General features: G+C 54.3%; 1 protein-coding gene across 4 annotated transcripts; it reads right to left on the bottom strand.

The window, feature by feature from the left end:
• Positions 1 to 9,231: 9,231 nt before the first annotated feature.
• SLC2A11 (solute carrier family 2 member 11) lies at positions 9,232 to 22,109 on the bottom strand. Of its 4 annotated transcripts, XM_058656773.1 has the most exons (13): positions 21,983 to 22,109; positions 21,326 to 21,437; positions 19,720 to 19,812; positions 17,900 to 18,060; positions 16,157 to 16,281; positions 14,394 to 14,523; positions 13,772 to 13,920; positions 11,105 to 11,292; positions 10,919 to 11,029; positions 10,554 to 10,655; positions 10,397 to 10,472; positions 10,104 to 10,231; positions 9,232 to 9,925 (listed from the first exon to the last, which is right to left on the bottom strand). In XM_058656773.1, the coding sequence occupies exons 2-13, from the start codon at positions 21,365 to 21,367 to the stop codon at positions 9,725 to 9,727; spliced, it is 1,506 nt and encodes a 501-aa protein (XP_058512756.1). In that variant the 5' UTR covers positions 21,368 to 21,437; positions 21,983 to 22,109; the 3' UTR covers positions 9,232 to 9,724. The 4 variants fall into 4 exon arrangements, with proteins under 4 accessions (XP_058512756.1, XP_058512755.1, XP_058512757.1 ...); XM_058656772.1 differs by lacking the exon at positions 21,983 to 22,109 and having other exon boundaries at positions 21,326 to 21,575; XM_058656774.1 differs by lacking the exons at positions 21,326 to 21,437; positions 21,983 to 22,109 and adding an exon at positions 20,604 to 20,882.
• Positions 22,110 to 25,790: the final 3,681 nt, after the last annotated feature.

Genomic DNA, 25,790 nt, shown 5'->3' with positions numbered 1-25,790 from the left:
CGTCGTGTGTGCACTAACGGGCCTCTCATTTGGCCTTAGACCTTTGTAATGACTCATGGTGGACTTGGCTTTGGGGAAGGAATTTCTGCTTCCGGGACAGCAGCTCCAGCCACTGACTTGGACCACCCAATGACATGGAAGCAGAGTGACTTAGGAGTGAGGACAGGTGGAAGACGGAAGGGCCAGTGCCTGGTGGCTTCTCTCTGATGGTGGACGTGGGTGCCAAGGGGAGCCCCAACAGCATCACTAGGCAGGCCTAGAAGCCACCGTATCAGTCCTGCTCTGGCAGGATAGCCTCAGTGGCATGTCTCAGCATCTCCCCGGCATCCCCCTCCACCTGCACTCCCCAGTCAGCCTCATCTCTTTATTGAGCTTTCATTTTTGTTTGAAAGGCAGAGATCTACTGTCTTTTGGTGCACCACCTCCCACCAGACGGTCCAGGCCGGAGCCAGGAGCCAGGAACTCCATCCAAGTCTCCCACATAGGCAGCAGGAATTCAAGTACTTGAGCCATCACCTACTGCTTCCCAGGGGACATGCATGAGCAGGAAGTTGAATTAAAAATGGAGAAGCCTGGGGTGAGTGTTGTAAGTGGCAAGCCGTAGTGCCTGACTCCCAGTCCTGCCTCTTCCTAGAACAGCATCTGATCAGGTGCTGGGGCTTCCCTGCCCCACCGCTTCTATAACAGTGTCTACCTTACCTTGAGGTAGGAGTAGGGAGCCGGTGGCCCAGAGACTGGTGACAGTCCCTGCTGCGAAAGGCAGTACTTGCAATGGCCCCTTGGGACTTGTCCCTTCACCCACCCTTGTTCTCTGTCCTTCAGTGCCATGCTCCCAACTCCAGGCTCAGGCCTCATTCTGAGCTGTTTGGTTCAGGCCACACAGCAGGGCCTCCTACTATGCCTTGGGAAGCTTAGGAGCTCCCCTAATTCAAGCCGGTTCCCAGCGTGTGCCTAGCATCTTGTCCTGGTCTTCATTTCTGCCTGGGACTTTAATGCTTTTTGCCTGGGCAGTGAGGGCCAAGAAGATGGGCACAGTCATTTTGACTGTTGCTGTCTGCTGAAGCGAGCGGCAGCCAAGGACAGCCCTACCTTGGCAGATGTATTTAGGCTTGCAGACTATCAACTGGGTAACTGTGGAGTGTCCGGGTAGACTGGTCTGATCGGGTGATGTCCTTACAAACGAGAATTTTATCCACCTGGAGTCAGGTGCAGCAGCTAAAGTGAGAAGGAGGGCTGGGGTGCCCTGCCTGGAGGGGTGCCCAGAGAACTTGTTGAGCCACAAGAAACTGGATTCTGCTGACAACCCGAATGAACTTGAAAGCAAGTCCTTCAGCTTAGCTGACCCTCACACCTAGGGGGAACCACATGGAGCGCAGGATCAAATTGCTTCATGTCGGATGCTGAAAGCTGTGAGATAATAAACGCATTGTTGTTTTAAGCCACTTAATTTGTGAGGATTTGTTGTAGGAGCACCTAGCATGTCTGGGCATTCAGACATGCTATGGTGACCAGGGGCTCCTGTACCCCAGGCTGTTGGCACTTAAGGAGGCCGCTACCCTTGGCAGCAGCAGTCAGGACCTGTTTGCTCTGAACCAGGGACCAAGTGTGGCCCCAGGGCAGGGGTGTGGCCTGTGTGGAGCATGTGTGTGGGGGGGTGCAGAGTGGTGGCTTAGTAGGCATCCAGCAACCATGCCTGTGGAGACCTCTTGGCTGGGATGCCATCCTGGCTGTCTTCCCAGGGTGCACACCAGCAGGAAACTGGACTGGGCAGCACTTGTGCCTGGCTGCTTGGCTAAGGGATCCAGGTGTGTCCTAAGCAGCTTCTTAACCGCTGTCCCAATGCCTGACCTTGGTAGTGTTTCTCAGGTGTGGTCTAGGTGCGACTTGGGGCTGGGGCAGGGATGTTCTTGAGTGTCACGTACTATGGGCAAGAGGAAGACAAACCTCCGTGAGTGTCCAGCAGATCCCATGGGGTAGGGCAGAAATTCTCTGGCTGTGAGCAGGTTTTAAGTAACCCATGTTGCAGCAAGAATGACTAGGAGTGGGAGCATGCTTGTTTCCTCCCACGGCACATAGCACCCTGAGCCACATCCGGTCCCCAGGTCCCCTGTGTCAGTGACCAGGATATTTGAGTGTGGCAAAAGTTGCGGCATGGACAATTCCACTTCTGTGTACTTATGGTGGGAGGCTTGGGGGGAGTGCATGGCCCCCACCTGTGGCTAGGACCAGCCCCCCTCTACATAAAGACTGCAAAACTGTAGGCCAGGTACTCACACTGCAGAGACTCCATGGAGACCCTGCAGGTACATTCGCTTCTCCCCTACAGCATGCTGCAAGTGGGAAGAACCAGCAGGGCACCCTGCACGGAATCACTTACCTTCTTGGAGCGAGATGGTGCCTTTACCCAAGAGGCAGCGAGTTCTTTCCCACAGACAGGTATGAAGATAAAATGGGACAAGTGCCAAGGGCCAGCACACAGTTAGGCTCAAGTCGATGCCACCTGACCCCACTGTGGGACAATCAAGTGGCCCACAGTAGGAAGTAGACGGTGGAATGAAGACCTTGGTGGTGGACACTGGGGCAAAGTGTGAGAGCATGTCCCCACCTAAGCTGCTCTGGAGTGCCCCCTGGCCTGAGGGACTGCTCCAGGGGCTGCACCAGGAGAGCCCTGAGCCACTTGCCTTTGCCTAACTTGAAGGCAGTGCAGTATGCTGAGTTCTGCAGCACACAAACTGCCCCTGCTGGAGCATCTGCACACAGTTGGGCTGAGTGACACTGGGCCTCAGAGAGAAATGGAGGAGTCTGGGTCTTCAGCCTGGACCTCGGGGCCCTCCCACTAACCACGGAGGCAACTGGGCTCTGAGCTTCCTTCCAGCCTCTTTCCTCAGTGGCTCCTCCACTCAGCAGCACCTGTGGCCTCCGGAAGGCCACCTGCCCACCCCGGACACCACCAGCTGCAGCCAAGCACCCAGGGGGCCCATCTGAGGATGCAGCATTGGCAGACAGCCATGGATGCATTCATGGGTGAATGTGTATTGATGTGTGTGAATACATATGCAATGTGTGCACATATGGATGTACATGCTGTGGGTTTGCCACAGAGCTAAATGGGTGAGAGGTTGGCATCTGGCCCTGAATGTGGCTGTACTGCTAGTGCAGCTGCGAGGGAATTTTGGGTTGCCCCTCAGGGTTTCTGTCTCTGAGCATCTGGGTCTCCTTGATCTTTAATAACCCCTGATGTCTGTGGAACACAGCCAGAAAATGGGTGGCACGCGACCCCTCAAGGCTTCCCAGTCCCTCCCTCCTGGAACACTGGCCCAGCCCCTTGGGTGGCCTCTGGGAAACATAAGTACAAGGCCTGACCACATTCCGGATTCCTGCCCATCGCACCCCAAGCGCCCTCCACCAGTGCCTGGAGACAGCAAGCAGGGTGATCCAGGGCTAAGCAGCAAGGCCCAAGGCTGAGTTTGTCCAAGACAATCCAGGCCTGATCCTGGCCCTTCCGCTTCAGTGACCTTGGACAAACCACAGTGACCCACATTTCTACCAGCAAAGGTACAAATTTCCTGGGGTCCTTGATAGGCCTGGAAGGAGGAGGAAGGAAGGGGTCCAGGTAGAAGAAGCACTGTCCAATGCTTTAGGGCAGCCATTCAAGTCTGGCGGCTGGGCAGGTGACCTCATGGCTACCGCTTCTTGGATCTTTTGGGGTTTGTGGTGCTGCATGGCAGGCTCTGACTTGGACACATGGGCCCAGCATGATGCTTCAGCCACCAGCCCAGCTCTCTCTTGAACTCACACCTCAGACGGCCAGTCCATCCCCATTTCTTCCCTTCAGGGGGCTGCCTGGACAGTAAGGACTTGCAACCAAGCCCACCCTTCATTCCCCAAGGGAAGCTGGCCAGGGCTAGTCCTGACAAATGTGAGGGCTGGCCTGGACTAGGGATCAGGGGACCACGGTGCATGTGGTGAAGCCCTGACTTGGGTGCCACCTGAGGCCTGCCTGGCTCCCTGAAGAGGGGTGGGATAATTGTCTTATTTTAAATTTATTCTTTTTGGAAAGGTAGATTTACGGAGAGAAGGAGAGATAACTTTTTCCACCCACGGGTTCACTTTCTATTTTTTTTAAACATATTTTTATTGCATTTCATTTTTTTTAAATTAATTACATTGCATTATGTGATACATTTTTTATGCACTGGGATTCCCCCCGCCCCTTCCCACACCTTCCCGGGTTCACTTTCTAAATGGAGCTGAGCTGATCTGAAGCCAGGAGCCAGGAGCTTCTTTTGGGTCTCCCACACGAGTACAGGGTCCCAATGCCTTGGACCATCCTCAACTGCTTTCCCAGGCCACAAGCTGGATGGGAAATGAAGCAGCCAGGACAAGAACAGGTGCTCATATGGGAGGGATCCCAGCGCTTGCAAGGGAAGGCCTAGCCATTGAGCTGTTGTGCTGGGCCTGGACACTTGTCAACATACTCTTTGTCTAGAATCTTCACTGGAGGCCTGCAGCTACGGGGGCGGGGAAGGGGAGGTGATTGATTTTTTGGACTAAGGTGCCAAAGTCATTCAATGAAGAGAAGATAATTTTTTCAAATAATGGAAGGAGAGACAAAAAATCTTCTACCCGTGGTTCACTCCCCAAGTGGCCACTATGGCGGGAGTTGAACCCATCCTGAGCCAGGAGCCAGGAACTTCTTCAAAGTTTCCCATGCAGGCACAGAGTCCCAAACCTTTGGGCCATCTTCTACTGCTTTCCCAGGCCATAAGCAGGGAGCTGGATGGGAAGTAGAGCAGCCGGGACACGAACCAGCAGTCATATGAGATTCTTGCGCACGCAAGGTGAGGACTTCAGCCACTAGGCTACCATGCCAGGCCTGCTCCTCCTCCTCCTCTTCTTCTGCCTTCTTCTTTTGTCATTTTATTTTGATAATCTTTACATAGTTGATTAGGGCACAAAGGGTTAAGGGCTACAGGAAAGCGGGTAAGACCACTGTTTCCACATTATTTTTATTTTTCCTATGTCTGTGGTCGAGGGGAGATAAAGGGAAAAGCCCCACCCAACCTTCCACCCATCCCAGGTCCCTGATGGGTCCTGCTCAAGTGGGTTTGATGGTTCAACAGTTCTGAATTGCTGCCAATCTCGCCATTCCAAGCACGATGAAATCTCTTCAGAATCCACTGGCTGACATCGTCCACCCTAGAATCTCCTTTTGCCCAGATTTTCACTGACAACATATGGCTAGGGTAGTTGATTGTTATGTTGGTACCAGGTGTCCCCTGCAGGTTCCAATGGACTGCCATATCCTCCATGTGCACCTGGATATGCTGTCCACTGCTGTGTCTGAGCCTTTGAAGAGACCTAGTTCTGACACATGCATTCCATGGTCAGACCATGAAACCTGCACTTATCTTCATGGTTGGGGTTCTGAGATCAGCCATTCAGTTGAAGGGATCCCCAAAAAAACTTCATCAGAGGTGATCCCAGACCTGATTCTTACGTGTGCGTGCCAGTACAGGGTCCAGCACAGTCCAGCGCCCCAGTCAGCTTATGCATATGTTGGTGGTTGCAATTGTTGGGTCAGTTCTGTTTCCAGCCCTGTCTTCTACATGAACCAATGGGTGTTATAGTCCAGCCTGATCCTACCCACCACACTCATGCAAACCAGTTGGAGCTGCAGCCTAGTTGGAGCAACTCACAATAACCCCCACCAGGCTTGCCCCCTGCCCTGGTTCCCGTGCTGCCAGTATGTACAGCAGACTGGTGCAGTCTGTCCCATATCCCATTCAGCTCTCATACATGTCAATGGGCACTGAAGCCTAGTGCAACCCAACCGGTCCCTGGCTGCTGTTCTGTCTGTCACCGCTGCTACAGTCCTGGCTTTCATGCTCTTCAGTGGGAATGATAACCTAAGAGGGAGGTGCCACTATTTCCCTACTGGGCTCACTCCCACTCCCAGAACATGCATTCTCCAGATGGTTCTGCAGTTTAACTTGACAGAATTAGCCCCCAGTGCCAGCATCTGCCAGCTGATGCTGTGGCAAAGCCCAACCAACCCTCACCCACTCTGATTTATGCTTGCCCAGTAGGAACAGTCAGCCAAGCCTGGCTGTTCCCTGATCTAGCTCACATGAGGACCACAGGTGTTGTAGCCCTGCCCATTCTGGTCTGCCCCCATTCCAACTCACACTTTCCAGTAGGAGTGGCAGCTCAGTAGGGGAGCCCTCCACACTCCCCCTACTGGCTTTGCTCCCTCCCTCCCTGGTTCTCAAGTGTGCTGGTTGGGCACTGTTGTCCAGTCCGGCATGGCCCCCCCTTGCCTTGGCATTTGCCAGTGGGTGCTGTAGCCTGGCCCAGCCAGGCCTATCCCGATTCCAGCTGATGCTAGTGAGGGTTATAGTCTAGCCCAGACCAGCATATACCCAATTCCAGCCATAGTGTGTTCCTGTTATGTATTGTGACCGAATTTGACCCAACCCACACTCTGTTCTGGCGCTCGGATTCGCCAGTGGGTGATATGAACTGGTTCAGCCTGGTCTGCCCCTGGCCTATGCCAAATGTATGCCAGTGGGTTCCTTTCCCTGGCCTGGTCTGGGCTGCTCCCTATCATGGTTCTTGCACTCACATGCAGGGACTGTATTCTGACAGAGGAGTTACCAGGCTCCCCCATCAGAACCTCTCCCAATGCCAGATCTCGCGCATACCAGTGGGTCCATGAGCCAGCCCTACTTAGTCCACCTCCTGTCCTGGCAGGAACAGTGGCCTTTCCTGACTGGCCTTCAACCCGTTCTGGTTCTTACTGTTGGATGTTTCAGCCTAGCCAAGGCTCGTCCATACCCAGACATGGCTCACACATGGCTCAGTAGGGGCAGAGACCTAGCTTAGTCTGTCCTACACCTATACTGGTCCTCCAGAGCACCAGATGGTGCTGGAGTCTAGCCTGGCTTGGTGCGCCCAGTCCCAGTCCACACTTGTGCCAAGGGACACGGCAGCCATATCCAAACCAGAACATAGCCCCTACTCCAGCCCCCGCACTCACCAGTGGGAACCCCAACCCAGCCAGGGTGTCCTCTTAGCTCTCCAGTAAGGCCTGTTCCCAGCCATAGTTCACGTGTATGCCAGTGGTTGCTCTGACCCAGCTTAGCATAGCCCCTCACCTGACTTGGCATTTTTCTTAGATGCTGTGGCTTACCATCCCTGGCTCACGTAGACCAGTAGGTATAAGAGAGCCTAGCTCGGCATGACCTGTGCTCCAGCCAGATTTCAGTTCTTGCTTGTGAGCTAAGGTTTGCTCGGCCCTGCCTGGTCTGTCCCCTTCCATAACCAACCCACACATTAGCCAGCCATTGGAGTTACTTTGCCCAGCTTGCATAACCCCAGGCCTGGACCATGATATCAGTGAGAGTTGTGACCCACTAGGGAAGTTTCCCAAGCTCTTCCACTTGACCCACTCCCAGATCCAGATTTCATATATGCCAGTGGTTATTAGGCCAGTGCTCATCATAGTCTGCCTTTCAATTTTGGCCTTGTATGAGCTGGTGAACATTGCAGCCCAGCCCACCCCACACCCTATTTAAGAATGCCATTTGGGTGCTGCTGCCTTGACCTGCCCAGACTGTTATTGGTTCCTTTACCCGTGAGTGATGGCAGGTTTCATGGTTACACCTAGCTCAGTCCATCACCACCCCAACTCTTGAGCTAACCAGGGGAAATAGTATTTCCGCTGGGTTTGGACCTCACATCCCCCACAGGATCTACCCCCGGGCATGGTTCTCTCATAGGCTGGTTAGTGTCATGGCCCTGCCTAATGTAACCCGTCCTCTGATCCATCTTTCTATCGGGTACTAGGATCTAGTTCTGCTAGACAAGCCCCCAGTCTTAGGTTTCAATGGACTGGTGTGTGGTGGTGGTCATTGTTTGGTGCTAACAAGTTCTACACAGGACTCACAAGTGGGCTGGTGTATCACTCTGATCGTCTGGTCTCTCCCAAACCAGCTGGTCTCAGTACCCTCACTTACCTTCAAGGAAAAGTTACCCTGTCATTGGGAGTCCCTCAGGATTGATTCCTCACCTACATGCATAGTGGCCTCAACATGGACGTACCTAGGCAGCAATTCCACACCCCCAAGACCCCAGAGCCTTCTGCCGGGCATTCAGCAGGCAGAGCCTGGCACCAAATGGTGCACTAGCCACCGGGGCCCAGCTTACTTCATGGTTATCGTGGCTGGAGCCAGGGTCCCAAGCATGGAGTTCAACCCGAGTTGTTGAAAGTTCTGTGTACCCAGACCCCAAGGTCGCACTCCCCTGGTCCCACCTGCCACACAATGTTGGCAGAGGGTGGAGCCTAGGCCCGCCTTGTGCCCAAGAGATCCCCTCCCAGCATACTCACCAGGAAAGCAGAAGCCTCTTGTGCCCAGGCAGGCCCAGGCCCAGCTTACCATGTGGTCATGGTAGCTGGAGCCAGGGTCCCAAGCATGGACTCCGATCTGGCCCGGGTGTTCCCAGCAGCCAGTGGCTGCTGGAAGTTCAGTATTCTGCTCCACTTCTGATCCAGCTCCCTGCTAACACACCTAGGAAACAAGGCAGAGGATGGCCCAAATCCTTGGATCCCTGTATCTTCCCACCTTCCAGGTAAGAGACCTAGAAGAAACTCCTGATTCATCCTGGCCCAGCCCTGGCTATTGCACATATTTGGGGGAGTCAACCAGCAGATGGAAGATCTGTGTGTCTCTTCTGTGTTATTCTGTCTTTAAAGTAAATAAGTAAGAGACCCCAGAGGATTCTATTGTCCCTCCACAAGGAAGCACATGGTGAGATGGCAGCCAACTGTGACCAAGGAGCAAGCCCTCCCCAAGCTGATCCACCAGCATTTTGAACTTGGATTTCCCAACCTCCAGAACCACGAGGAATAAATTTCCTGTTTATAAATCAGCTTGTTTGATGGTGGTTGTGTCCGCGCACCTGGAGGGACCAAGACACAAAGCAACAGAAACATCTATACTGCCATTTGTGTAGCCATGATTCATTTTATTTGTGATGGCCAAGGATCAGAAGTGACCCACATATCCACCAGCAGGTAAACAGACATCTCACACAGAGAAATACATCCTAACACACAACCACAGGCATGTATCTCAAAAAGCCAGATACACACAGCACTCACACATCCTGGATCTGTGTCCGAGTGTCAGCCAGGCAAGGAAGTCCAGCCCACAGTGGTATGAAAGCAAAGCCTGGCCTCCTGGGGCTGGGGGATGGAGTGGGGTCACACTGCCAGCCGGAAGCAGGAGGTACTTTCAGGGCAACTGGGAAGGTGCTAGCCTGATGGTGGAGGTGTATCATGGCCACGCCCAAAACTTAGCCAAGTGCAAAATTCAGTAGAGACAATTGCATTCAAATTTGGGCACATTCAGAAGTCAGATCCCTTGCTCTCCAGGCGGGGGCAGGCCTTGCTGCTGCACTTGCTCAATGCCACCTGTCCTTGACTCCCATTTAACTGCCTTTAGATGTGCAACGCAGCTCCCTGGCTTTCCAGGGGTTCCTGAGCACTTGGCCTCAAGATCATGCACAGTAGATGCTCACTAAACGCGTCAAATGCAGGGGGAGGTGACTGCAGACAGTCAAGGCGCCCAGGGAGCAGGAGGCAAAGGAAAGGGTAGCCACTGGCTTGGCTTAACCCTTCCTCCATATCACCACCCACACATCCTGGGTTGTGCCTGCTGAGCTAGAGCTCCGTGGACTGGACAATGTGGGGGCCAATCCATGTGGGGCCCTGGGCCCGCCCAGGGAAGTTGAGTCTGTGCAGCTCCTGGGAGATCTCCAGGAAGGTCTTGCCTTTGGTCTCAGGAAGGAAGAAGCCGGTGTAGACAGCGCCACACACGCAGATGCAGAGGAAAGGGACATACAGGAAGTTGGACAAGGCCTCCTGTGCAGGTGAGAGAGAGCTAGAGACCTGGGGCACCTTGGTGTGTGTCTCTTGGGCTGCTGCTGTGAGGCCTGGTGTCAACACTGAGGGTGGGGCCTTTCTCCTCAGACCACCCCCCCACCCCATCTCTACCACCACCACCTCCCAGGCCTGCATGGGCACACTGGGATCATCTTACCATAAGGAAGGGGAACCCAAGCCCCACGAGGAAGAGCATGGCCCACATGAGCACCCCACAGATCACGTAGGCAGCAGGCCGCGTTGTCTGGTCAAACAGTTCCGTGGCCAGAATCCCCGTCACGCCAGCTGCAAAAAGGGTACAGGAGCTAGGAGCCCAGCCAATCCAGGCACCCCTCTCTGCTCTCCGGCACCCATGCCCACTCTGGCAGGGGCACACTCCCATGCTTGCTCTCCCCAAGCTACTCCCCAGGGCAATGGCTCACATAGCCACCCACAGCTGGGCCCACTCACCAGGGCCAATGCCAAAGCTGAGAATGAAACTGAAGACGCAGGACACGGCTAGGTAGGGCATCCAGGGGTAGGTGTCCTACCAAGGGTGGGGTAAGGTGAGGCCCAGCAGCACCTGCCCACCCCCCATCCCCACACCAGTCCCCTCCTCCCGTGCTACCTGCAGGCACAGGGCAACTGTGAAGACACTCCCACTGCAGGTCATGAGGCTGTAACCGCCCATGAGCAGGAGGCGCCGGCCCACCCTCTCCACCACCACACACTGCAAAGAAAGCCAGGAGCATTCAGAAACATACTGGGCAGAGGAGGAGGGCGGAGTGGGGAGAAGGCATACAAGGGGGAGGGTAGAGGACAAGCAGAGGAGGAGAGGGAACAGCTTTTTGCTTGGAAATCTAGGTCAGGGACAATGCCAGCCATCGGCCTCATTCAGCTCCCCTTCTCACCAAGGCAGTAATCAGCAGTTGCTCAAGCAGTGCTTGCTAGCTCGGAAAGGGCTGGGTCGCAGAGTGCGGGCGGGGGACTCACGCTCAGGACTGAAGCCAGCAGCTCACAGGAGCCGGTGCCCACCAGGGCATAAGCAATTTTGTCGTCGGGCATCCCCGCGGCGCGGAACACCGAGGACGCATAGGCGTACACCTGCGGCAAGCGGGCAGGGGCTCAGCCTCGCGCCACGTGCTTGCCCTGCACCGCCGCCCGCGCCCTGCACCTTACCGAGTCGTTACCGCACAGCTCCATGGCGCTGCCCAGCACCACTAGGCTCATCACTTGCCTCCGCAGTGCCCGGTCGCTGAACAACTGCCACGCACGCCGTGGGCCGTCATTCCCGCAGGCGGCCCGCTCTCGCTGCAGCTCAGCCAGCTCCAGCGCCACATCCCGGGTACCCCGCAGCCTCTGCAGCGCTGAAGGGAATGGGGCCTTTGGCTCCACTGTCCCCAGCCCCCTGCGCTGCCCTGCCCTCCGCCCACGGGACACACAAAGATGGACTCCCAGGCCCGGTCACATCCAGGGGCTGTCCCATCAAAACCAGGCGCCTGGAACTCAGTCTGAGTCTTGCACACGGGAATGGCAGGAACCCAAGTACCCAGAGCCATCACCTGCTGCTTCCCGGGTTGTGTATTAGCAGGAAGCTGGTCTGCAAACAGGGAATTCAGGTTTCCAATCAGGCACTCTGAGATGATGTAGTCACCTCAAACATCAACTTAGTTGCGGTGTCTGCGCTGCCAGGAGCTTTCTGAAGTGAAGAACCCGGGTGTTTTCTGCCTTTTGTGATTCTGCCTCAATGGCTTGGCTGGGGGCTGTGTGAACTCCAGGCCTGATAGTCTACGTGACACCCGGCAAGACACCTGGCAGGTCATGTAGGCAGACCACTCCTCAGGAAGGAGGTACCTGGTATTTGATAAGATTCACCGCCCTATAGCTCATCAATTTGTACTTTTTAAAAATTGCTTGCTTCAAACCCACCAATAGAAGCCTGCTAAATAATGACTGTATAATTAATAACCTGAAACGTATAAGAACTGGGGGGCTTGGGCTCTCGCCCTCTGGCTCAAGCTTCCTTCTCTTTTTGCTCTCCCTGCGGCTGCCCCTCCCCCGCCCAGCCATGCTGGTCTGGCGGAGGTGGCTGGGAGACCTAGGTTAACCTAAATAAACCACCTTTATGCCTTAGCTCCGACTTCAGACTTGATTATCTGGGGATTTCAAAATCCGGCACAACAGAAGCACCCTCACTGGTTGTAAGGAGTTATTCGAATACCCCACCCTGGACCCCGCGCCATTTCTTCTTCCTCACAACTCAAGAAATTCGCGCTGGCCTAGCCATCCACTAATCAGATGTAACCCAGCATTTCACCTGAGAATCCCACCTCCAATCTTCCAGCCCCTTCCCCAACCCTGCCCACTCACCAATCATCCGCAGGCATTCACCTGCAGGCACCAATCCCCTGGGGCCTACCCGCAATCCCTCCCAATCCCCGCCCCTCACACCTTGCAGACAAAAAGGCCCCCAGGTGTGGCTCTCTCTCTTTTCTCTCTCTTCTCCTTCCGGCTTCCCTTCCCCTTCCCTGCTATTCTCCACACCGCCCCCTCCCCCCGTTCTTGCCCCACTGGGCAAGATACCTCATTGCGTCTGGTGTTTTCAGCTCACGGTAAAGAACCAGGTTGCGGGAATTAGCTGCGCGTAATACTAACACTGGTAGTATTGGTTCTGAGACCAGGTAGGGGGACACTTGGGCAATGGAAACCCATCTATGACCGCAACGGTCAGTGCTGCGCTGATCCAAAGCCAAGAACCAGGAACCTCTTCGGGGTCTCCCACACGGGTACAGGTTCCCAAGGCATTGTGCTGTCCTTGACTGCTTTCCCAGGCCACAAGCAGGGAGCTGGATGGGAAGTGGAGCAGCTGGGACCAGAACCGGCGCCCATATGGGATCCCTGGGCTTTCAAGGCAAGGACTTTAGCCGCTAGGCCACACCGCCATGCCCATCAAGCCAATTTTAAAAAGGCATGTATAGACTTAACATGATCCAAAAATTGAGATCAAGTTCAGTACCATGACTGGATGACAACTCGGGTATCTTTAGGTGGGCATGGGCATACTTGGCAAGTGGGAGAGCCATCATCGGTCATGGTTGCACAATAATCAAGGGTCCCTATCTTTCCTCCTAACTTTGGATCAATTGCATGAGTCCCATGTGCCCACATGATACTAACGGACACAAGGGAACCAAGCTGTAGAAAGTGTTTGCACCACCGGGTTTGATTTCTTGTGCCCCTGCCACCACCATCGCAACAACATTTCTAGGCTAGCCTCTTGGTCCCAAGGGGGAGAGGGAAAAACCAGGGCAGCAGAGCTGAGTGGCACCAGCCCAGAGCAGGCTGGACTGGGGAACCACGAGCAGAACCAGCATGCCCAGCTGAAATCAGCAGAACCCAGCAGCCAGCCCACAGAGTCAATGAGTCATGTCTTGGGCCGGAGCGTTCACAGTGGTTCCTTGGGCATCCTTACTGTGCTCACAGTTGACTGATAAAAGATGGCCATTGCCCATTAGGTGTCAGGTGGTGAGGTCTGGCACGTGATGCAGCTGTGGCTCGTTGGCTGGGATCCCTGGATCCCAGCAGCTGGGTTGGATCTACTCACTGACCAACGTTCAAGGACAGCCCCCTCCCCACACCTCCCATTCCCCTGCCTCCCCACCCCCGTCTCCAATATAGAAGCTTCTGGAATTATGCACCAGATCATGACCTTGAGGTACCAGGACCACAATGGCGATGCCCTGACAAGGATACAAAGGAAACAGGAACCCAGATGCAGTGGAGAGGTACTCCCCCCTTGGTCAAGGGCAATCTGGGAGGGGGCAGTTTCCAACAGCAGGGACTCACCTGCCAAGCAGGCCTTGGTGTCTCCACGGTCAATGAGGAGGTAGCGCGGGCTCTCTGGCAGCAAGGGCAGGGAGATGAGCTGCAGGAGCCCAGGTACCACGCAGCTAGCCAGCAGCAGGGGCCAGGCCTGCTGGCCCCCCAGGAGTTCTCTGCAGGAGGCAGGGCAGAGGCTGGCCCAGGTGCTTCCATGTCACAGCCCTCACCCCTGCCCCTACACCTTACCCACCTGCTAGGCTGCTGGCACAGGACCTGCTATGCCCTCCATTGTTTCTGTACCAGCAAGGTACAAGCCTCTGCTCACTGCCTCCCTACAGCTCGCCTCCCCAGGGGTCTCCATTCAGCCCCCTCCCCTGTTTTGAGACCCAGAAGAAGCTCCTGGATCTTGGCGAAAGCCTGGCACAGCCCTGGCCATTACAGTCATCTGGGGATTGAATCAATGGGTGAAAGCTCTCTCTTTCTCCCCTCTCTGTGACTTTGCCTTTCAACTAACTAAATAAATCTTAAAAACAAGAGGCAATGACTTAATCAACTTAATGGACACCAAGGGAAATGTCTAGTAAAGAAAGAATTTTTTTCGACCTCCCTGAGACCACTTTAGTGCCCCAAGGAGAGGGATGCTTACCTGAGGCCCATGACTTGTCCCATCACGATCCCCAAGGCTGTGAAGATGGCTGAGGACATGGCCGTGGCTCCTCGAAGTTCCTTGGGAGCGCTTTCCCCCAGGTACATGGGCTGGACATTCATGCTCAGCCCTGCACAGGTGCACAGAGTGGGTGTGGCAGCAGCTCAGCCTCCCTGGGAGCCACCCAGGCCCTGCCCTGCTGTGTGCTAGTCTCCAGGGCGACTCTCTCACTGGGTACTCTGTGAGACTCCTGCCCCACTAAGGGCCAACCGAAGTCTCCCACAAATGATCTCCACTCCCCCCCTTTTTTCCAAATGCTTATTTATTGAGGCTAAGCCTCTGCCTGGGGGGCTCGCATCCCACATGGGTGTTGGTTGCAGTACTTGCTGCTGGTTTCTGATTCAGTTTCCTGCTAATTAACGTGCCTGGGAAAGCAGTGGAGGATGATTCAAGTGCTTCAGCTCCTGTCTCCACATGGGAGACCTGGAAGAAACTCTTGGCTTTGGACCGATCCAACTCCAGCCACTGCAGCCATGTGGGGAGTGAACCAGTAGATGGAAGATTGCAATCTCTCTCCTTCACTTTTCTGTAACTCTGACTTTGCAATAAAAATAAATCTTTTTTAGAAAGCCACTGTGTGAGCCTGGTATTATAACCTAGTAGCGGAATCCTTTCCTTGCATGCAATGGGATACCATTTGGGTGCCAGTTCGTACCCCAGATGCTCCACTTCCCATCCAGCTTCCTGCTGGTGGCCTGGGAAAGCAGTTGAGGATGGCCCAAAGCCTTGGGACCCTGAACCCGCATAGGAGACCTTGAAGAAGCTCTGGATTCCTGGCTTAGGATCAACTTAGCTCTGGTCTGTGCAGCCATGTGGGGAGTGAATCAGCAGATATAAGATTCTTTCTTTCTGTATCTCCTTCTCCATGCTTATCTGCTTTTAAAATGTATTTTTACTTATTTCTAAAGATGTATTTATTTTATTGGAAAGGCAGACCCACAGAGAGAAGGAGAGACAGAAATGAAAATCTTCCATCTGCTGGCTCATTCTTCAAGTGGCTGCAACGACCAGAGCTGAGCCAATCTGAAGCCAGGAGTTGGGCCTGGTGCAGTAGCCTAGTGGCTAAAGTCCTCACCTTGCATACGCCGAGATCCCATATGGGCACCAGTTCATATCCTGGCTGCCCTACTTCCCACCCAGCTCTCTGCCTGCGGCCTGCGAAAGCAGTTGAGGACGGCCCAAAGCCTTGGGACCCTGGGCCCACATGGAAGACCTCAAAGAAGCTCCTGGCTCCTGGCTCTTGGCTTCAGATCGGCTTAGCTCATTGTTGTGGTCACTTGGGGAGTGAACCAGCCTTTCCATTGGAAAGGCAGATTTATAGTGAGATACTGAAAAATCTTCCATCTGCTGGTTACTCCTAAGTGGCTGCAACAGCCAGAGCTGAACCAGTCCAAAACCAGGAGCTTCCTCCAGGTCTTCCATGCAGATGCAGGGTCCCAAGGCTTTGGGCCATCCTCGACTGCTTTCCCAGGCCACAAGCAGGGAGCTGGATGGGAAAGTGGAGCAGCTGGGACACAAACCGGTGCCCATATGGGATGCAGGCACTTGGAGGTAGAAAATTAGCCATTTTGTCAGCCCCTGGGTAAGAGGCTTAAGATCAACTACTTTTAATCATTTTGAGAAATAAAAAAGCAACTGAAGAGAACAAATGAAGGAAAAAAAGAAAAGGAGTGAAGGCATGAACCAGGGGTGTGGCTTGGTACCTGCACCGACCCCCACGAGCAGTCTGCCCAGCAGAATCATCTCGAAGGAGCCCGCTCTGCGGCTGAAGCCAAACAGGACGGCGGCGGCCACCACGCAGGCGTCATTCACCAGCAGCGACTTCTTCCTGTGCAGGGCACGCAGGGAGGAGGACCAGGTTCAGACCAGAGACCCCTCTGTGCAACTCCAGCCTGATTACACAGACCTGTGGGTGTGTTGTGCTGTGTGACCTGTGTGTGTGGTGACTATGGCATGGTCCATGTGTATAATGTGAGGGGTGTGTGTGTGTGTGAGATGGGTGTGCCTATGCAGTATGTGGTATGTTTCTGTAGTATGTGTGTAGTGTGTGCGATGCACATGGATGTGAGTGTGGTGTGTTGTACAGTGTGTGTGTGTGTGCCTGTGTGTGATGTGTATACAATGTGTGCCTGTGGTGTATGTGAGTGTGTGGTACACATGTATATATGTGATAAGTGTGTGTAGTGTTTGTGTGAGTGTGTGGAATGTGCCTCTGAGATGGGTGTGTTGTGTCTGGTATATATCTGTGCTGTGTATGGCATGTGTGGGGTGTGTGTGTGTGGCACCTGTGCGGTGTGATCTGCACTGTGTGTGTCTGTGATATGTGTGTGGCGTTTGTCTGGGATGTGTGTGACCTGTTTCCAGGCATCAGAGCTCTGCACTGGAGTGGCCATGAGCATCACAGCTACTAGGTCTGGGTTCACTGTGGCTTGCCTGGGCAGGTCCTTCCCGCTCCAACCCTGGCACTGCCCACATCACACTCTGCACCTGACCAATACCCTGAGATGACAGAATCCTCAATGGGGCCCGGCGTGGTGGCCTAGTGGCTAAAGTCCTCACCTTGAACACACTGGGATCTCATATGGGCGCCTGTTCTAGTCTTGACAGCCCCGCTTCCCATCCAGCACCCTGCTTGTGGCCTGGGAAAGCAGTGGAGGACAGCCCAAGGCTTTGGGACTCTGCACCCGTGTGGGAAACCTGAAGGAAGTTCCTGGCTCTGGATCAGCACAGCACCGGCCGTTGTGGTCACTTGGGGAGTGAATCATCGGATGGAAGATCTTCCTCTTTGTTTCTCCTCCTCTCTGTATATCTGACTTTGTAATAAAAATAAATAAATCTTTTTTTTAGATTTATTGTTTTTTTTTAATTATTTTGCAATTATGTGAAAATAAATAAATCTTTAAAAAAAGAGAAATATTTGGAAAGCAGAGTAGTAGTGTGGGAGAGGAAGGGAGAGAGGAAAGTTTTAACTTCTATTTACTGATTCATTTTCCAAAGGGCCAGGAGCTTCTTTTGGGTGTCCCAGGTGTGCGCAGGCATGCCACCACTTGGACCATCCTTGGAAAGCAGAGTGGCCAGGCTTGAAACAGATGCCCATATGGGATGCCAGCATCACCCTGTTGTACCGTAACATTAGCCCCATTGTTGATACCAACCAGGTTTGCTATCCCAAAACAACATCAGAGGAAGGAAATGGGGCACGGGGATGGGGAAATACTCCTTTAAGGTCAGAGGGCAAATAGAATGAGTCCGCCACCCTGCCCACCACCCCTCCTCTCTTGAGAAACTGTTCCTTTCCCAAATGCCCCCTGAAAATGGGACTCTCCCAGGAAAGCTGTAGCCACATCCAGAGGCTGGGCAGGGAGCAGGTGTGGGTCCTGCACCTGCTGTGCCTTCACAATGCCTTTCAGTGAAGTCTGCTGGGGGCCATCCAGGAAGAACCTTACCTTCCCAGGGCAATGGCCAGGTGTCCTGCCAGCAGTGCCCCCACGAGGCCCCCCAGGGGGTACAGGGACACAATGAGAGACCACACCAGCAGGATCAGGTGGTCAGCCAGCGGCTCACCAGTGCGTGCCAGCCACGTCTCATTGGTGAATGCCTGGATGTACTGCAGACAGAGAGGCCAGTCAGTATCCTAAGGCCAGTGATGGGAACGGGGAGGAAAAGGGGGCCTCCATGACCTCCCCTCCTCCCCCCCGACTGCAGATGCCAGTTGCGAGCCATGGCTGTAAGCTGGGGACCTCTTGAGGCATGGGAGGTGGGAGGTGAGCGACATAGAAGAGGAAGTTGTAGAAAAACTCTGGAGCCCAGACCAGAGCCAGTGTTGTAGTATGACCAGCCACCCTGCCCACCACCCTTCCCCTCTTGAGAAAATCTCAGTGTTCTCAGAGCTCAGCAAGCCACTGTGCCTGCTGGCTGGAGGAATGACCAGAGGGAGGAGGGACAGAGAGCCAGGTCCCAGCATGGGTGTAGCATGGGGCTGGGAGCTTCTGCCTGGGACCAGCTTCCGGCACCTTAACGTGGTCCCAACAAACCTGGAAGCTCAACAGCAGCTCATGCTCCAAGACTTCTGTTAGCTTGTTTGTTTAAAGATTTGCATAGGGGAAAGGCAAAGTGACAGAGAGGAAGAGGACATAGAGGAAGAGGAGGAGAGTGGGGAGGGGAGGAGTGGGGAAGGAAAAGGGGGAGAGGAGAGGAAAGAGAAGAGAGGGCCTGGCGCAGTAGCCTAGCGGCTAAAGTTCTTGCCTTGAACATGCCAGGATCCCAAATGGGCGCCGGTTCTAATCCCAGCAGCCCCACTTCCCATCCAGCTCCCTGCTTGTGGCCTGGGAAAGCAGTTTAGGGCGGCCCAAAGCCTTGGGACCCTGCACCCGTGTGGGAGACCTGGAGGAAGTTCCTGGACCTTGACTTTGGATCGGTGCAGTTCAGCCGCTGCGGTCACTTGGGGAGTGAATCATCGGATGGAAGGTCGTCCTCTCTGTCTCTCCTCTTTGTATATCTGACTTTGTGATACAAAGAAAATAAATATTTTCAAAAGAAAAAAAGAAAAGAAAGAAAGAAAAAGAAGAGAAGCAGAGGGAGAAAGGGAGGGGCAGGGGCTGGGGCAGAAGGAAGGGATATCTCTGATTTGCTGATTCACTCCCAAAATGGCCACAACAGCCAGCCTGGGCCAGCCTGAAGCCAGGAGCCAGGAGCCTCTTCCGTGTCTGCTACATAGGTGCAGGGGCCCAAGAACTTAGACCATCTTCTGCTGCTTTCCCAGGCCATTATCAGGGAAGTGGATCAGAAGTGGAGCAGCCAGATCTGGAACTAGAGCTCCAATGTGGGATGCCGGCATGGCAAGCAGTGACTTAACCTGCTGTGTGACACCTGGCAGAGGTTCCAGAGTTTTCACAGCTTCATCTTCATTCTCGTTTCACTTTCCAGAGGGCCTCTTGGAAGAACTGCCTCCCACCCCCACCCCCACCCCCAGATGGAAGTTCTGGCCCTCCAACCTGGCCTCCAATCTGAGGCCTCCTAGGGCTCCAGCCCTAAACTCATTAGCATCCTTAAACTCAGGGTTCCCAAAAGACTCATTACAAAGAACAAAAGCTGCCAGGGATCACTGAGCTAATTCCAATGGGGTTGGGAGCTCAGTGCCAAGATAAAGAACCAGAGAAAGCGCCACTCAGTGTGATGCTGGACTGGCCATGGGCCACTGGTCAGCCCTCTCTCCGCAACTGCTCGGTCAGTGGTGCAGTGGTTCTGGGGCATGAACAATACCCACCAAGGTCGGAGCATTGATGATGGAAAGGTTGTAGCCAAACTGAAATGTCCCACCAATACCAGCCGACAATACGGTCAGGAGCAGGACCTTACCCTGAATTCCAAGAGAGAGGGGGAGGAGTCATGGTTACCCGTGGCAACCCACCCTGCCTTCCCAGGGCCAGAGGCAGCACCCACAGCATCCCAGTCTATCTGAGCCAAGCACCCATGTTGTCTGCACTGCACAGGCAGGGACATGGAGACCAAGGCAGGGAGAGATGCTTGGGCCACAGGGCTTCTGGGTGGCTTAGGAACCTCATTGTACTGCTCTGAGTCCCGGACCCCACTCCACCCTCACTCGGAAAGCTGTCCTGGGTCTTCTTGGCTTGGCTGTGGTTGGCCTGACCAGGCTTGCTGTGGCATGGGACCCCAGTGGTGTGAAACTCAGCCCCGCACATGGGACAGCAGCTCCTGGATTCCCCTCCAGGACCCCCCTACTGGAAAACATTCTCCACACATAATGTCTGGGGTTGAAAAATCTGAGTTGTACTCCCACTGTTCCTTTCCACCAACCTGTTCCTCCAGGAGCTTAGAGAAGGGGAAATTCTGCAAGCCAAGGAGGTGACCAGGTGTCTGGTCACCTACAATGCTGGTTTGTTAGTTCAGTGAACAGAGATGTACTGTCTCCCTTCCACGGGCAATTAACCTACTGCTCTAGATGTTGGGGAGATGACAAGAGACAGGACCCACAAATCCTCCCTGGCCAACGAATAAGGAGTAACACAGGATATTCACACAGCACTGGTGCCATGCAGACACAAAGCAGGGGAAGGGTGCGGGATTTGGAAAGCAGGGTGCTGTCCCAAGTCTTGTTCGAGAGACACCGGCCCAGGCTGCAGAACTCACAGACATGGTGGGCAGTATGGGCGTCTTTGGCTGCCTCCGTCCCTTGCATGTGGGTCTAGGCCAGGTCAGAGCTGATGGAGGTGTGGAGGACAGAACTGGACCTGGGAAATGCTTGCTGCCAGAGCTGCCCTGCTCTGGGATCCACTGCCTCTCTGGGCCTTGGGCTGTCAACAAGCTCACAGCCGCCTGTGGACGTCTGTTCACGCCCACTGTCCATGAACATCGTGGCCTTCCTTAACCTTCCAGTGTGAAGGCGCGTGATTCACGCCAGCCCGCAATCTCTCATCAGAAACACCCTTTCCTGGAGTCGCAGGAGGGCACAGGGCATTCAGAAGAGGGGCCTGAGAGTTCTGGCCTTAGTCTTTTTAAAAGGCCTTGGCCGTCAACAAAAAAATAACAAACAAACAAATAAAAAAAGGTCTTGGCCGTAAACAACAAAAAATAACAAATTGCAAAAAGGCCTTGGCCGCCAGGGGGCGCGCAGCAAGCATGCCGCATGCGCGATGAAGATCGCACCATGCCGCGGTTCTGAAACGAAAGGATAGCGCGTGCGCAGTGTATCTTCCAGGCAGAAGCGGACACGCATGCGTACAGAGTCCTGGTGGGGGGGCGGTCAGCCGAGGGGAGACCCAGGCGCAGGCGCAGTGGGACGCACACGGGCCGCACTCGGGAGGCGCACGCGCAGGCGCGCAGCGTGGAGGGGAGGCCGGCGGGGCGGTCACCTGGGTCCGAGGCCGGGAGGGCGGCTGCTGCACGTCCTCCATGCTTCCCCTGCCGCAGCTCCCAGGCTTGAACGGGCACTCGCTCTTTATTCGCTTGGGCCCGGGCTCGTCTCTGCAGACCGGAAGTGAGCTCTGGTCAGAGTTGGTCCCGCCCCGGCCCCGTGCACCTGCTCCTGGCTGGGCGAAGGGGGTCGCCGCGTCCCCCGAGTCCTCCCCGGACTCCCGGCCTGGACCCCGCGCGTCCCGGCTCCCTCCGCCCGTGCCTCCTCCTGTCCCAGGCCCGAGGACCAGGGCCGGGCCGACGCACCGGTCTCTGCAGCGCTCTCGGGTGGCAGCCCTGGGAGGCCTTGCAGGAAGGCCGAGGGCGCCCAGAGGACAGGAAGCAGAGTCCACGGGCCTGCAGGAGCACAGGAATGCAGGCGTCGGGACAAGGCCCTGCAGAAAGCTCCCTCGCCCGATGCAGTTCTGGGAGTAGAGCGAGATAGGATCACTGCAGCCGGATTAATCTAAGGGTCTTTGTTGAAATTCTGAGATTGCAGGAGGAACAGCCCCTAACTGTAACTTGCAGGGCTTCTAAAGGCGGAAACAGGCAGGGCAGGGTCCAGGGTCGTACAGGTCAGTTTCTCATGAAATGGCCTTAATTTTAGTTTTACTTACAGAAACTTTTTATCTGGGAACAGGGGGGACTTTCAGATACAGGCCTGTCTGCACAAGATAACCCGATGGAGTCCTGAAAATTTTTCATCCCGTGACAACGCGACCTTGGTGGCCGCCACTACAGGGGAAGTGGGACCCTAGGGCAGGTGCAAGCTGGAGCCCAGCTATTGGTCGTGTTTGGGGTTTGAGCCTAGGTGCTCTGAACTCGATGGAACTTCTAGAAACACATGGCGTTTTAAAGAAAAAAAAAATACAAGTGAAATAATGCTTATCATGAAAGGATATTTTACTGTTTGTTTTTAAGAGTATTTTTCTCATTTATTTTTATTGGAAAGACAGATTTACAGAGAGAAAGACGGATGGAAAGATCTCCCATTCACTGGTTTATTCCCTAAGCGACCACAATGGCCAGAGCTGAGCCAATCTGAAGCCAGGAGTCTCTTCCCATGCAGGTGCAGGGTCCCAAGTTGTTGAGCCATCCTCCACTGCTCTCTCAGGCCACAAGCAGGGAGCTGGGTGGGAAGCGGGGCTGCTGGGATTAGAACCGGCACCCATATGGGATCCTGGCTTGTGCAAGGTGAGGACTCTAACCACTAGGCCACCACGCTGGGCCCCAAACCTTTTTTTAAAAATTAATTTATTTTTTTTAAAATTTATTTGAAAGGCTGAGTTACAGAGACAGGGAGAGAAGAGAGAGATGGAGAGATTGTCCCTAACAACTCAAGGCTGGGCCAGGCTGAAGCCAGGAGCCAGGAGTTTCTTCCAGGTCTCCCACATGGGTGGCAGGAGCCGCAGTTTCATGAGGCAGCTCGCAGTGGCCGGGGCTGAGAGCTGGGTGCTCAAAGAATGCTAATCCGCAGACATGAGATTGTGACAGCAAGGACTAAGTGGCTCAAGGCTCAAAGGCACATGAGCTTTCTGCGTCTCATCTTTACTGCTCAGTTACAAGGTTAGGTCATATAGATGCATGATTTATGTGGAAATCATCAAGCTATAATCTCATACATTAAACATGACCCGTGGTCCTCTGTGGTGTTTCAACCAGCTAACTCCTGTTCCCAGGGCCTCCGGGGACCCCTCCCTCATTCACAAGGGTGATTTATTTAAAGCCACAGAGACCCTAGGAGCCCCCCATTTTGAGTAGGGGCCCAGGATTTAAATCATGTTTCTTACTGCTACCCACACATGCAATTGGATATAAAGGATGTCACCATACATTAACACATCTGTATTTGCCACTGTCTTCCAAGCCAGTAGAGGAATCCCCATTTCTCTCGGACTGATCGGTCCCATTATACCACCAGTTTTCCTGCCCCGTTCGTCTAAAGCTCTCCAGGTCGCCTTTGAACCAGATGATGGGACCAACACCCGTACAGTGGCGAACGTTACAGGGCAGAAGCAGCGGAGAGCCCTTGGCCACAGAAATGCGAGAGTTTCTAACGGACACGTGCAGCTCCGTCGTGGACGGAGTTAGCGCCGGCCTGGCTAACACGAAGGCAGCCACTGCACGCGGCACATGTGGGGCTCGGGAGCAGCACAGAGCCTCTGCCTCCTCACAGCCCTCCTCGGGTCTCCCTGCCTCGTCCACCTCATCCTGCGGCTGCCCGGTAGTCCGGCTTTATCCACCGCGCCGGCGACCACCCGCCTCCGGCTCCTGCAGAGACATAGCGCACCCTCTGCCCCTCGTTAGTATTTTTGCGGAATCCCATTTCCCTATAGCCAGAGCCTTCCACCAAACTGGCTGTGATAGGAGCAGAGAGAAAGAGGGTTTTCTACCGCTGTTAAGCCTTCTGCACCGGCGTTTCAAAAAGTTAATGTACAGGGCCCAGTGCGATAGCTCAACGTGCTAATCCTCCACCTGCAAGTGCCATCATCCCATGTGGAGGACGGTTCATGTCCTGGCTGCTCCACTTCCAATCCAGTTTCCTGCTTATAGCCTGGGAAAGCAGCTGAGGAGGTCCCAAAGCCCTGGGACCCTGCACCCACGTGGGAGACCCGGAAGAAGCTCCTGGCTTCAAATTGGCTCAGCTCCAGATTTTGCAGCCGGTTAGGGAGTGAAGAGCAGATGGAAGATCTTTCTCTCTGCCTCTCCTTTTCTCTGTAAAATCTACTTTTCCAATAAAAATAAAATAAATCTGGGTCTGGCACAGTAGCCCAGCAGTTAAAGTTTTAGCCTTGCGTGTGCTGGGATCCCGTATGGCTGCCGGTTCATGTCCCGGCTGTTCCACTTCCCATCCAGCTCCCTGCTTGTGGCCTGCAAAAGCAGTCGAGGATGGCCCAAAGCCTTGGGACCCTGTACCCGTGTGGGAGACCTGGAAGAGCTCCTGGCTCCCAGTTTTGGATCGGCTCAGCTCTGGCTGTTGCGGCCTCTTGGGGAGTGAATCATTGAATGGAGCATCTTCCTCTCTGCCGAGTTTCTTCTAGGTCTTCCATGTAAGTGAAAAGACCTAAACACTTGGGCCATCCTGTATGACATTCCCATGCCATAAGCAAGGAGCTGGATGGGAAGTGGAGCAGCTGGGATTTGAACCAGTGCACATACGGTAAGCCGGCGCTGTAGAAAACAGTTTATCCTCCTATACCATGGTGCTGGCCCCACTAACTGATGCTGTAATGTCAAATGTGTGCATTCAACAGTAACTTGTGGAATATAAGGAATGCCTCTAACAGGAGAGACATGGGGTTTGTACACTTGGTGGACAGTTTCTGCTGGGAGGTGCCAGGTCATTACATGTTCTAATCTGTAGGGGGCGCCCCGAGACAAACAAGGCAGAGAATAAGGCTCAATGACACTTCGTGCTGACGTGCCCGTGGATGCCGAGGCCCAAATCAAACCAGAGTAGTGTCCATGACAACATGAACTGCACCTAATCTACTAAAATCCGGAACATGAGTAAAAAAAAATTAGAATCCGTTTTCATGAAGTGGCCAAGCGTTAACAACTTCATGAAAGGGTGAAATAACAATCAAAACCCAGTACGTTGTACTTGTTTCCTAGAAATGAGAAATGAGGGGCTGGTGCAATGGCTCAACCCATATGGGTGCTGGCTTGTGTCCTGGCTGCTCCATTTCACATTCGGCTCCTTGTTTGTGGTCTGAGAAAACAGTAGAGGACGGCCCAAAGCCTTGGGATCCTGAACCCACTTGTCTTGCACCAGCCCTCCTAAGCCAGCAGGGGGCACTGCTTAACGGTCTGTGTGGCAGCAGGGAAGACAATGATCAAAGTTACCTAAGTAGGATGTAGGGTCTCCCACCCCACCTGCTTACCCATCTGCAGTACTAACCTTCCTCACAAGGTGACGCCGAGATTTGGGTCGGTCTAGTAAGAGTGGGAGATGCTGTCACCTCCTTACACCTTGGAGAAGGAGGGGTGACGCTCCATGCCTTGGCCAGAGGCAGCACGGGGTCCTTCCTTGTTTCCCAGCCTTAGCTACGTCACCGGCCTTGCCCATCTGCCTACTGCTCCTCCTGATCCAGCGTGGACCTCACCAGGGCCCCCACCCCCAACACTGAGCAGCCTGGCCTGGGTGTTCTGGCTGGGGGAGTCGAGAGCAGAGGCATGTTAGTTTGCAGGCAGGGCCCCCCACCCTAGGGTCCCCAATGCCCCCTCCCCTTGGTAGAACAGAGCCCAGCCTCCATGTTGTTGACAGATGACTTTTCTAACCTGCCCATTTTCTTGACAGGAACAATGAGGTACGTAGTCCAGGGAGTGGGCAGTTCCCACTGCAGATCCAGTGCTGGGCCCGTTCTTGGTCTTCACACATCCATATGCCTCACACTGCAGCTGACACCAGGGCCACAGGGATCC

Source organism: Ochotona princeps, chromosome 29, assembly GCF_030435755.1.
Source record: "Ochotona princeps isolate mOchPri1 chromosome 29, mOchPri1.hap1, whole genome shotgun sequence".
Taxonomy (NCBI): domain Eukaryota; kingdom Metazoa; phylum Chordata; class Mammalia; order Lagomorpha; family Ochotonidae; genus Ochotona; species Ochotona princeps.
This window is presented reverse-complemented; position numbering and strand designations above follow the sequence as displayed.

What these genes read in the sequence shown, in the direction of transcription:
- SLC2A11 (XM_058656773.1), bottom strand. Translation starts at nt 21,367, where the DNA reads ATGGAGGACGTGCAGCAGCCGCCCTCCCGGCCTCGGACCCAG. An exon ending in GCTCGTGGGGGTCGGTGCAG is followed by an intron (nt 14,524 to 16,156) that starts GTACCAAGCCAC and finishes GCACCTGTGCAG; the next exon opens with GGCTGAGCATGAATGTCCAG. An exon ending in TGCTGGCTTCAGTCCTGAGC is followed by an intron (nt 10,656 to 10,918) that starts GTGAGTCCCCCG and finishes CTTTCTTTGCAG; the next exon opens with TGTGTGGTGGTGGAGAGGGT.